The 13,848-nt window shown below is 34.4% G+C and overlaps 1 protein-coding gene across 1 annotated transcript in view; it reads left to right on the forward strand.

The window, feature by feature from the left end:
• The window catches only part of LOC128854998 (NADP-dependent malic enzyme), a 60,718-nt gene extending 47,189 nt beyond the window's left edge, over positions 1-13,529 (forward strand). The window contains exons 3-9 of the mRNA XM_054089535.1: positions 2,469-2,809; positions 2,870-3,425; positions 3,514-3,666; positions 3,753-3,905; positions 5,594-5,888; positions 5,962-6,126; positions 12,912-13,529. Of these exons, the coding sequence (XP_053945510.1) occupies positions 2,469-2,809; positions 2,870-3,425; positions 3,514-3,666; positions 3,753-3,905; positions 5,594-5,888; positions 5,962-6,126; positions 12,912-12,916 (1,668 nt within the window). The 3' untranslated portion in view covers positions 12,917-13,529. The remainder of the gene's footprint in view (positions 1-2,468; positions 2,810-2,869; positions 3,426-3,513; positions 3,667-3,752; positions 3,906-5,593; positions 5,889-5,961; positions 6,127-12,911) is intronic.
• The last annotated feature ends 319 nt before the right edge of the window (positions 13,530-13,848 follow it).

The raw sequence follows: 13,848 nt of genomic DNA on the forward strand, positions 1-13,848 counted from the left end.
CCCTGTGAGAAATCAAATAGATTAACGAGACCAACGCAAGACAAAAGTCGTATATTTCCGAGTGGAGTGAACAAGGAAAAAAATGCATATTTGCATACTTCGTCCTCATTCCAGACATATTTTGGTAGTAAATTTTACACTTTTTATTCAGGTGCTTATCACTAATTCACTTATGAGGATTATTTTGTAGGACAGTGGCCCTGCCTACAACGCCAATGCTTTTTGTCCTTTGGGGCCACAGCGCAGCATTATGAAGCTTATTGCAGTCAGTTGATGAGACTCGATCTTTAAAATTGACTCTTAAATAATATTATATTAACATATCTTTTTATCAACTTAAAACATAATATGATACATATGTTTGAGCCATCAATGTTAGTGTGATGAGAGGTGCATTTAACAGTAATCTCTTCTGTAACAGGCGGCTGTACATACTTGTAAAGGAGTTTTCAATTGGCGCGGGTCGATTTTGGCGCCCTGTGACAGCCATTTTGTTTTGGTGACATCTGTAAAATCTTTTGTTTATTATTCAGTTGTTTATGCCAAATCATCATGGCAAGTTACACGATTGAACAGCACGTTCAAATGATAAAACTTTATTATCAAAATGAGTGTTAATTAACACAAATGTTGCGCGCATTGCGCCCATTTTTCGGTAGACGTGGTGGCCCTTCCAATTTCTTATGGCCCATATTGAACCATATGGACCTAGACGACATGTGGTTCCATCAGGAGGGCGCTACGTGCCACACACAAAACGCCATTTTTTTCCATTTCAACATCTACCCGCCCTTATTGAAAAACCCTTTATATAGAGAAACTTGTATTGCACAAATATCATACATCCAATTCCGCATTAGAGTTATTACCACTAACAACTGGGTGTACGTTTTTATTTTTCGCCTTATCAGTATTTGCACGATTTTCCTGTAAAGCAATAACATTTAACGAGGGCGTATTATCAGCGCAAGCAACAGCATCTGCACATGTAAGAGGTACATAAACATGCGGAACATCCATTATTTGTAGTATATTACCATTCACTATCATCTCGCTGTGAGCAACAGCTACGAGGGGAATAAATTCGTCGCCTAATCTTAAATGAGAGTTCCCACTAAGCATACCATGCACGTTGACAGAATGTTAAGGCATTAGGAAAGTAAATGTATGAGAAGAGGATTTTTTGACGTGATAACGTCTTATAATTCGATTTAACAGGCTGCACGCACGAAAAAATGTGTCGTTACCTTGCTCATTAGTGTTACCTTGCTCATATGTCGTTACCTTGCTCATTGCCGTTACCTTGCTCATTTGTCGTTACCTTGCTCATTGCATTAAATGAACTGCAAGCGAAAGCGCGGAACGAACGACAAAGCAAACAAAGCAAACGAACGGCAACGTTCGACATCTTGCTCTCTCCTACTAGAGTGAGCATATATATGTATGTATATGCGCATTTGTATTGTATATAAATTCACATACTTGTATTTGCATATGCCTTCTTCCTGTGTGCATGGTAATGAACCATTTCTCTGTTGAGAATAGGACGATGATAGAAAAAGTAGGAAATGAAAGGGAGTGTTTCAAGTGTAAAGTGTCTTGGAAAAGGCAAATCGATGATGGTGCTTTTTAGTGTTGCTGACTTATTCACGTTGGAAGCACAATCGAAATTGAACATATCTTTCAGGAATTTGATAAATGTTTCGTCATTTTTCACGTTTGTGTAAATGTAACTTTACCTATTCCATTGCAATTCCATTTACCTCCTCCTCTATATCTATACAAAATATCTATCAAACAAATAAAATTAAAATTTTGTTTTGAAAATTGCAACCATTCCATCAATATTTTCTTATGACGTTGTCACGTTAAACTATCGTCAGTAAACCGACTTTACAGACAACCTCTTTTTTATTGATTTAGGTTCAACGAAGTTAGCTTTTGAGCTCGTAAGCATTATGTTATGTTCAATATTGTCATCAGACTAACCTTCACTTGATTTGAACAATTTAAGGAATTTATTCAGCGCATTAATATTTTTAAAAGCTTTGTCTACTTTTGGTCATGAGAACATAACAGCATACTTGTCACATCTATACATTCGATTTTAGTTGTTTTTAAGTTTTATTGTTTAATATTCAAACATTTTAATTTTAGATAAGTTTCTGAATTGCATTCATATAGCACAAAATACGTGACCGTCTTGCATGCACATTTAGTGCATTTTTGCATATCAAAGAAATAAATTAATAACGCAAAAGAAAATTACAATACTTTTAACGAGCACGTACGTTCACGTATACATAAGACGAAAATGTTCAAAGTTTTCACTCTCGTTCAAATGTATAATAACTTTAATAAGATATATCAACAATGCCTCACTGATTTAATCTTTTTAGATTGCCCAATATAATTTATAGTATATCGTGCTTTGAATTACATCAAACTAAAAAAATTTAATTAAATAGGGTCTCGCATTCACATTGGAAGAACGTCAAACCTTGGGTATTCATGGCCTGCAACCTGCCCGTTTCAAGACCCAAGAAGAGCAGCTGGAGCTGTGTAAAATCGCCGTGAGTCGTTATACAGAGCCACTAAACAAATATCTGTACCTGGTCGACTTACAAGATCGTAATGAGCGCTTGTTCTATCGTTTCCTGGCGGAGAACATTGAACATCTCATGCCCATTGTGTACACACCGACTGTGGGTTTGGCGTGCCAACGTTTCGGTTTGATTTATCGCAGACCACGTGGTCTTTTTGTCACCTTAAATGATCGTGGCTACGTTTATGACGTGATCAAAAATTGGTAAGTTGAAAGAATTATTTGTATATAAGAAATACCTCATCACTTTTTTGTTACTTTCAGGCCAGAGTCAGATGTGCGTGCCATTTGTGTAACAGATGGTGAACGTATTTTAGGTTTAGGCGATTTGGGTGCCAACGGTATGGGTATTTGTGTCGGCAAGCTGGCTCTTTACACCGCTTTGGCTGGCATTAAACCACATCGCTGCTTGCCAATTATGCTGGACGTAGGCACAAATAATATCGATCTGCTGGAGGATCCACTGTATGTGGGCTTGAGACAGAAGCGTGTTGTTGGCAAAGAGTATGACGACTTTGTGGATGAATTTATGGAAGCTATTGTCAAGCGCTATGGCCAGAATACCCTAATTCAATTTGAAGATTTCGGCAATCACAATGCATTTAGATTTCTCGACAGATACCGTGACACCTATTGCACTTTCAATGATGATATTCAGGGTACCGCATCTGTTGCTATGGGCGGCATTTATGCATCTACCCGCGTAACCGGTAAGGCTATAACGGATTATACGTTCCTATTCGCTGGTGCAGGTGAGGCAGCCGTCGGTATCGCAGATCTCGTCGTGAAAGCCATGATTGCAGAGGGTATACCCAAAGATGTAAGCAATTATAACGAGTATTTGCCATTTTATTATACACATAAACTGGTTAAATTGGATAAACTAGTCGCAATGTTTTTGATAACAGGAAGCCAGAAATAAGATTTGGATGGTTGACATTGATGGTCTTCTAACGACAACTCGCAAAGAGGGTTCCTTGTCGCCGCACCAGCAAAACTATGCCAAAAATATTGAGCCAATGAAGAACTTGCAAGATATTGTGGAGAAAGTGAAACCAAATGTTGGTTAAATGAAAATTTTACATGCATATATATACGTATATGCGTGCGTGTGCATATTTGATTAATATTTTTATTTGCCGTTTAGGTGCTCATTGGTGCTTCAGCAGCTGCTGGCATTTTTACGCCAGAAATTCTGCGCATCATGGCTACAAATAATGAGCATCCTGTTGTGTTCGCTCTCTCCAATCCAACCCATAAAGCTGAATGTACAGCGGATCAGGCATACAAAAACACTGATGTAAGTGAGCAAAAGTAGGCATTCTGATATTCATAGATATTTAGGCTATTGTCTACGCGCCTTTGTTGTGCTGTTTATTTACATTTTCCAACTGCTAAAAGTAGACATTTGCTGTATATTTTTGCATATTTCAAACAATTTCAGAGCAGGTTATGCGTAAACATGTTTTACTGTCTCGGTACTTTACAAACTAACTTACGTATATTTTGCTAAAAGATTTGATAAATTGCTATCAAACCTACTACCGCCGACTGATACTTACAATATTTCTCAATAATCGCTTAATTGCGTTAATAACTTTTTACCTCCCCAGTTACCATTCAATAAAAGTTGGTCTCTGACTACTAAGTGGAGCGTATCTAAAGCGCTCTGGCCAAAACGAAATATTAAATGGATAAAATATCTGCGTGGATTCAACAGATCAACTACCATCGTCCTTACAGGTGTCATTACGGGTCACTGCACTGTTGGCAGCCTAGCCAGTAGAATGACTTCCGCAGGAGTTGTGGAGATGATGGTCGGTACAACACCTCCTCTCAGAGTGCCCTGCACCTCAAATAAAAAAAAAAAACACACATGCCAAATATCTTGGCGATCATTTCTTTGAAAACCTGGGAAATTTGCAAAATGTCTCACTGGAGGGACTAGTTACCTTTTTAAAAAGATCTAAATGGTTGAAGCAACTTATTAGAAATCAAATGCAGGTATCACAAAGGAGCTTGGGGCCACCGAGTGTCTTGTTTTAGACAAGCAACCTGGCTAATCTAACCTAACCTACACTTCTTAGCATTCAGATCCAGATTTATATCCCACATGGCTGTCAGTTCAGCAGCAATTTCCATAAACTTATGTGGAATTTGTATGTCGTTGCAACAACAACTGGTGTTAGTCGTCGTGCTTTGCCGCCACCTATAGATAACGATTTTAAATTGTATGCTAATGCGAATGCTGCATGCAGAGGGTACAGAATGTGAACAACATTAATGTAGTAGATGGATGGTGAAAACAAAAAACATATTCCCAAAATCGCCCAAACCGACAGGGCGATTCCTCATTCGCACGACTGTCGCAACAGTCGGTGCTACGTTGCCGGAACGTCCCGTATTTACATCCGGCCAAGGACTGTCACTTCAGTAGCATTTCCCGCACATATATGGGGAATGTATATGCTGCTCCAATAACAACAACAAGACGATTCCTTCTGTTATAGAACCGATTTCGCAAAATATTAATAAGATCCAAAATTTTAAAGCCAATTTTCTCGTATGTTTTTAGTTTTTACTGAGTACATTTTTATTAAGATCGATTGATGTCATGGCCAAATATATATTGGATGTTCTATCTAGATCTTACTAACTTAGGCTGCACTATCAGATATTTTATTATTATTAGTTCAACCATTTCTTTCTCTGACTTAGTGACAGATAGATAATAACTTTAAAAAGCTTTTTATTTAGTTACGCCGCAGGAAAGTCTTCCACTTCTCAATCAGACACTCTCTTGGATATCAAACTCATTATGTTTTTTTTGTAAACTTTGATGTCTATAGTTTGAGACGTAATAAAAAACGATTGTTTCATCATGAATATTACGGTTGGCTTGTAACGGATTTTCCTTACAGTGTTTTCATAATGATTTATAATAATGTAGAGAGTTCACACTTCCTATTGTCTTTTTGCTTTTTACAGGGACGCGTTGTATTCTCATCCGGTTCACCATTCCCACCTGTGGAAATGAATGGAAAAACTTTCTACCCTGGCCAAGGCAACAATGCGTATATCTTTCCAGGTGTAGCATTGGGTGTTATTACCACTGGCACTCACCATATATCCGACGATATGTTCCTCATTGCTGCACGGGAATTGGCAAACTTCGTTGACCAAAGCGATTTGGATCGCGGCTCGCTATATCCACCATTGGATGCCGTGCGTGAGGTGTCGATGCGCATTGCTGAAAACGTAACCAAGTGTGCTTATGATAAGGGTATGTATGGGCTTTGAAATATTTATTCTGTGGTTTTAATATAAACTTTATAATTTAATTTTTTCTAATTTAGGCTTGGCTTCCACTTACCCCGAACCAGTTGATAAACGCAAGTGGTTGGAGGATCAACTATACAAATTTAACTATCAGTCCTCGATGCCAGTGACGTGGCCATGGCCTAGAATGCCATATGTGAGAACTCGCCCATTGGAACCTACCATTCTCTTCAGTGACTCAAGTGATTAAATTATTATTTTTTTCCATTTTTTTTTTCACGGTAGCTTGCCATATTTTTATTTAAAAGATTAACCTATTTCTATATTGGTAATTTAATTAGTTTTGCTTAGTGGCGCTGCATACTTTCTATTGCCGCTTGTATACATACTTGTAGGAACTGATGTAGCTAATATTTTTGGTTTTATATTTGATGTAGCAATGTCTAGCAATTGAAAAAAAAAAAAACGCTTGTAGTAATCTTCTTAATTGCTTCGGTTCTTAACATTTCCCAAAATGCAATTCAAAACATATCACGCTTTCTTAATGCTTACTTTTTTGCATGCACCTTTGGTCTCTCAACGTAATTGTTGTAAAAGTATTATTTAATTATTTAATAATTGATTTATTATGTAACTCGAAACTATTAACCTACACAAAGTAGATTTTTTTACAATTAAACCAAATGGCTTATTAAATGCCGACATTTTTGCTGTCAAAAAGATACATTTATACTTAATTAAGCATAAGATAAGCCATTTTCTGCTACCAAATATTAGAATCATTTCAATTTATCCATTTCTAGTCATAAATAATTTTGATTTTTAGTTCCTATTTAATTATTTAAATTATGTATAATAAAATCGTTATTTAGTTATTTGCGCTTTTTAAAATATTGATGGGATTCAAAAACTCCCAAAATTAGCTAAAAATGGTGTTTTTTAGATGCAAATTTTAGTATTTGCTCGTTGTTTTTAATAAATTAAAAAAATATTTTTATTCTATATATAAAGCGAAAGGTCTTATTATCGTAGAGAAAAGTAGCTTAAGAAAAGTTTGAATTTTTGTTCATTGTGGCTAATTTTTTATTCGTAATGTAGCCCACCCAAAATTAATTAAAAAACCATTTATTTTTCATCTTGTTGCTAACCAAACCAACGCATAGAAATATTTTTACTTTTTTTTGCTTTTTTTAGCAAGCAAAATAGGCATTGAGCAAAAACAAGTAAGAAGGACTAAATTCTGTTCAGACGAACTTCGGCCAAAATCGCTTAAGCGGTTATCGCGCCAATCAGGAAGAAGAAGAACTTTATATTACACACGCACATTTTAGTAAATTTAAATTTGGGCTGGCTGTAAATTTTCAGAATCAAACAAACTCATAGACAATGAGAGGGACGAACGTCTTCTCGTATACATTAAAAACATGCGTGGTGTTTATCCGATCTCAATAATATTCATGCCGAATCTGAATGTGGTGGGTAGCAATACGTACACCAAGTTTGGGCGAGTTTTTTTTTATTCGCTAACGAGATACACGCACTTACCCAAAAGAGGGCGTGACAAGGTTCATTTTCGATATTTTACTTGCTTCATATTCTCTATACTGGATTCATCATTTGTATGGAATTCGAGTAATTTTGCATCGTTTGTATAATTAAATAATCTGCCTTGTCATTTCATTGAAGTTTATTAATTTTTGCTCGAGTTATCGTGCATGCAGGCGGCCGGAAAAATATAAGTAACTTAACTCCTCACTTTATTCTGTTATATAAAACCGTTATGTGAATAAAATTATATTATCTTTGGCCACAAGTACGCGGGTGCAATAATGTAATAGTCAAGGTGACGAGAGTATTAGATTTCCGAATTTGTGTACGTCCGATTATCAGTGCTGACCAAAATTGCCATAAAAATGGTATCGATTTTTACTCAATACGCAGATTCTTTTGTTCCTGGCAAAAGTGGTTGTTAAAAATTTGTGAAATCAGTCTCTAGCCACTTTCCATAAAATGTTAAATTCCAAATTAACAACTTTGGTCATCTAGTAAATGACTAGTAAATGATATCCACATTTGGGCTATAGAGCTTAGGTTTTTTCTGCAGGGTATATACGCCCTGCATTGGACCGATATACAAATCTGTTTTTTTATTTGTTTTGCAACTCGGGACTAAGAGGGCAAATACTATACTAGAAGAAGTTGGCAGTTCAAATTTCAAACGTTTTAAATGCATCAATTTTTTCTTTACGAACACCATGCTTTGTTAAATTTTGTGAATTCATTGCTCAAGTATATACAGTCACTCACACCTTCTTTGATGCAGATACAATTTTTTATGAAGTATTTCATATTTCATAATATTTTGCGAAAATCGAAAAACAGAGTACAGTAGGTTCTGTTTTTATGCGGTAGATACGTTCCGCAAGAAACAGCATAAAAAAAAACAGCATAAAAAAAGCTACTAGTTCTATAGTAAAACTATAGATACGTTTCAAAAGTGCTAAAACCGCATGAACTGAAATAATTAAATAAAATCGCATAAACAAAATATTGTATTTTTGAAAATTATATCTTTATTTAAGAAACGTCAGAATCGAAAAATAAATTTAAGTCAGAAATAGAATCAGACAATACCCACATATTGCGCGTTCGTTTAGGATTTGGCGTAAAATCACTTTCGTCACTTGAGGAAATGTACACGTCTGATCTAGATGGTTATGCAGACGGTTCCATACTTGTAGAGTTAGCATTTCTGATGTAATCTGTGATGTGTTTTTGCTTAGCTGGTTTAGAATCTAGTTTATATGTACAATTGCCGATAGGTCGACATGCATTTTGTAATTTAAAAAAAAACCGCATAAAAACAGAACCTACTTTATACAAATATTTTATTTATTTGTTATTATATTTTCCATATAAAATACAAAAACGTGTTCATTCATTTCATTGTAATGCAAAAACAAAAAAACACATATAGATAATTCGCGCTGCAGCTTAAATGATACTGTTGAAAAGGAGAACCTATTTATTTCTCGTTTTGTAAGTACTTTGTATCCTTTATTAGTCAACCAACTTGTTTGTGTATTCTGAACTAATTTGGTTCCGCTCTTGAATTATCGCCTTTTTAAAATCAGATTTTTATGGATGTCGTAGTTTCTTATTTGCCTTCAAAACTGACCACACATTTTTGATTTTAGAAACGGGTAATTGCGCAGGAGTTTCAGCAATGTGTGAATATTTATATATTAACCATATTTGTATTATTTGCGACTTGTGCTTAGGGTCGTCAACTTGATAAAAGCAAAAGTCATCTTCAATTTGTAATTTTGTAGCACTTTGAACCAAATTTTCTTGCAGAAGTTTTAAATAAATATATTTGTTTATTGTTGCTTCGATAAAGGTCAGATTTCCAACTCCATTTGATGGCATGCATGTCCAAAATTATAACGTTGCCACTGCCGTGTTTTGTAGCGGCTTGCGAATTTTGGGGTTTGAGTTCCGTATTGGCCTCGCGCCATATAAAAGATGTACCATCTGGTGCAAATAAGTTTATGTTTATATTGGCTGCAAAAAGTATGCTCCTCCGAAATGCTGGGGTCTTATTTAGATGATCACACGCAAACTGCAATTTCTTAGTTCTATTCTTTGCACTTACGAAAAGTTTAATACCGGCTATTCTGACATTTAAATTTGCTTCCCTTTATGCCATTTGAACACTTTCTGGATGGCAAGTCTTATCTAAATACTTTTTGGCAATTTCAGTTAACTTGGGAGTGCTTGTGATGGATTTTTCTTCACTTGGCGCACTAACCACTGACGCTCTTTTTCTGTGAACGTGTTATTTCAAGCTTGTCGTCCCTTATTTACCACACGATTTTCGTTCATAAAGCGTTTAATAAAGTGCTGGACTATTGACGAACTTAAATGTACAATTTCAGCTATTTTCGATGCGACATTCCGTTTTTGGAATGTTTCAAAACTAGCTCACGCTTTTCTGTCGAAGTACGCGGTCCCATGGTTAAAAAAAACCAAGCGTACATAAAATTTAATATTGTTTTATGTCAAACTCACATATTCTCGCATACTAAAAATACAATTTCGTTTGTTAAAACTTGCGCCGGGAATAGCAGTACTTTTAACCGTATCATTTAATTGGCATGAATTCTCAGTATGTTTTTGTTTTTTTTTTTTGCATTACAATGAAATGAGTGACACTTTTTTGTATTTTATGTTGAGAAATGATAAGAAATAAATAAGATGTCTGCATACTCTGTTTTTGTATGTATTTTCGCAAAATATTGTTATATAGAAAACTTTACAAACAATTTTTGTCTGTGTCAAATATGGTGTGAGTGACTGTATGCACACATTTCTTTTTCTTAAATTGCTGAAGTAACTGAGCGTTTTTTTCCTAAGCCAAAAATAATAGATGTACCGAATTTCCGCAAGACATTTCAACTTTTACTCCAGTTATCGTACGCATTAAAGAGCAGCCAGATTGATTGATCCCTTTGAGAGACAAACGTTATGTTAACAAAATAATAAATTTCTAGGGTATTAGTGCGGAGAGGTATAAAAATGCAAGCAAAACTACCCATTTTGACTGTTTTTATTTACTAGCAGTTTAGAGACATTGTTTTAAAGCTTCTTTGATGTTCATTTTGTAGAATGAAATTTATTTGATTTACCTACACGTTAATGTGCTTATGTATTGTTAAAGCACTTTAAATGTACATATCTGTGGACTTTTGATAAAAAAAAACTCATAAAACCTTAACAGGTTTTGCTTTCAGATAAAAAATCACAGGAAATCGTATAAAACTTTAATATTTGTATGTTAAATTGATTAAAATGGATTCCTAAGCTAATAATACGTTCACATATGCATTAATCACCTATAAATCCACCAAATTAATCTACCCGTTCACATATCGTTCCCACGACAGTCGGTTCTACGTTACCGGAACGATCCGAATTTATATCCGGCCAAGGACTGCCACTTCAGCAGCATTCCCCATATATAATATGTATGGAGAATGATTATGCTGCTACAACAACAACAACAACCCGTTCACATATGGCAGATTACCTGCAAAATTGACAATCAGCTGTCAATACTGCTTTGAGAGATTTTTCTTCACAGAAATTATTTTGGTGGAATATTTCGGTGTTTTTGGTTTCTTTAATTATTACTAACAATATGAAGAAAATACAAGGAGAAGGAATAGCTAATTTAATTGCGCAATTGGCTGCTAATAAAGTTAGAGGAAATCCATATGCGTTGATTACTGAGGTTGCAAAAAATTATGGCAGCAATGCACATGGGATATTCTAAATTACATTTTATAATATGTAATAAGAGGACAAAACGTTTTGGACACACCTTTTTCTCTGTAAAATTAATCCATAATTAATAATATTTAACAAACATTTTATTAGAATTAAGTTTACAGACCTGTTTTCTTTGCCTGCATCCATTCCATTTAGTTTTTATTTTGATGTTTCTCCATACATTCGTAATAATAATTATCGATAATACAGAAAACACAGAGTTGTATGCCAAAAAGTATCGTTATTATCTAGGATTATTTTATAATCTCAGATTTTGGAGAAAAATTTTGTATAAGAAAACGCGCTGTTCAATTACGGATTTTGAGTTAAGCGCGAATGAGTAGATCATCTACTTATATGTGAACGTATTATAAGGTTGTGAGTTTTAATCTAAATGTTGTACTAGAAACCAGGAATTTATTCCTTAATAGGTAGAAGACACTATGGCAAAAATATTGTTCTGAAATAAGGAATTTATTCCTTTACAGGTAGTTTTTTTTTTTCAAAGCTCACGGATATGTTTGTATGTACTGTTTATAGTTTTGAAATATGTGACCTGGTCTACGAAAAGGTACCTTACGTGCGAAAACAAGTTTTCGAGAAAACACCAGTTAACGTTTAAACTTCTAAAAACCCTTGTAACTTTTTTAAATATTAATATTTTTCAATCCGGTTTGACTTATTTTCTTCAGCATAGATCACAGTATCAATAAAATCACAGAAGCATTGAAAAACATTTTTATATATATAAATAAATAAGAAAAGTTAATGCAAATCGCAGAAATCGTTTTAAAAAATAAGTTAGCTTTTGTATTTTCGTATTTGTACATTTCTTTTTTTTTACTTTTAACAAACTTTTAAGCAAATTATGATTTTCTGGTTTTCACCATTTTAAAGAGCCTTCCACACACTATTCGAATCAACAAAAAAGTGAAAAATAATTTTTTGACACGTGAGGTACCTTTTCATAGACCAGGTCATATATCTACAAAAAGATTTTTAATTTAAAAAAATAAATAAAAATTTACATACTTTCGGAAATAGAATATAAAAAGGAAAGCGATAAGAAAAAAAATGAAAAGAAAGCGGAAACAGTCCCGGGAGAAAATAAAAGGCACATTTGAATTTTGTGTGAATGTGTGGCGTTTCTGAAAATAATAATCTCTGGAAAGTATGAATTGCATGGCTGCTGCGATGGTCTAGAGTAAGTTGAGTTACTGCTGTGCAGGGAGATAATTGAGTGAGAACACAATACGCCACTATGCAGACAAAACCTATTCAAAGCGAGTCGAACGAAAAAGGTTTGACATGCATTTTGCGGATTGTTTTATGTTGAGCTGAAAGCATGAAAGCTAATTGTGCTATACAATCTTACTGCACACTGAGCGCTCTCCACTGCTTAGATATCGCAGGCATTACCAAATAGACATTTGCATGGGCGAATACATTCATATAAGTACCATATATTAATATAACAAGCACCTGTTTAATTACTAAATTACCAAAAAAATAGATTTTCAAATACAACAATTACTTACTATCCCTTAACAACGAATGACCTAATTAACACTTTATCTATTAATCTTTCACTTTTACTCCATATTATGTAAAAATGTTTTTCATTTTTAGTTGTTATATTTGCTAATTCATATTTTTTGTTTTGTTTTTTGCTTTTTTCTCTCTCTCATTCATTTAGAGTAAGCTGGATTCTCCCGAAAAATTGAATGCTTTTCCCCCAATTCGATTGACAAGAAGCATAAAATAAAAGCAAAAATGAAAGAAGAAACCGTTAAACCGTTATATGGCTGCCGTAATTCACCCATAAAAACTTCACATTTGGATGCTGCTCGCAAACGTGTTTATATGTATATTTGTGCATTTTGTAAACGAACATACATATTTACATGCATACACACATACATATACATACATGCCCTCATCTGCCCCCGTTGACATCGTAGAGGCATAAAACTGATAAACCTTAACCACAAAAAAAGAAGTAAATGATGACAGCTAACACCGTTCGAAAAATTTGTATTATTACATATGTATATACTTACATGCATATGTTTATATGTTTACAATTGTATTGCAATGTATTGTTACATAGATCATTGTTTAGATTAATTTATAATTACACAGCTTTACTACCTTGTAATGCAGATTTAGTTTAACTTAATTTAATTAATAGACAACGCGAAATAAAAATAAAAATTAAAAGAAAAAAGAAAGAAAAAGAGAAAATTTATCATGTCAATATCAAAATTAAGCACATGAGCAAGAGTTGACGGAATAAACTGAAATTTAAATTATGACTTAAAAAACTATTGTTTTATTCAGCAGTCATAGTCCAATGGATTCAGATCTGTACTTCCAGAATATTGTTTTTTATCCACTGATGGTTGGTTTTTGCCTTATCGACTGAAGCGGAATCTTGCTAGAAGGTCCAACACTCTCCATTGAAGAGAGTGCTGCTCAACTGCTTCACCACACCTTCTAAGACATCCTCCTGCTACACCTTTGTCCTGACATTTTTCGCAGAATTGAAGAGATGTAACGCCTTTACAAGACACTCCCGATCAAATCATTACGGAGACCATCATCCAGGTCACGCTGAACCTTTGGAACAACAT

Source organism: Anastrepha ludens, chromosome 2 (genome assembly GCF_028408465.1).
Source record: "Anastrepha ludens isolate Willacy chromosome 2, idAnaLude1.1, whole genome shotgun sequence".
NCBI lineage: Eukaryota > Metazoa > Arthropoda > Insecta > Diptera > Tephritidae > Anastrepha > Anastrepha ludens.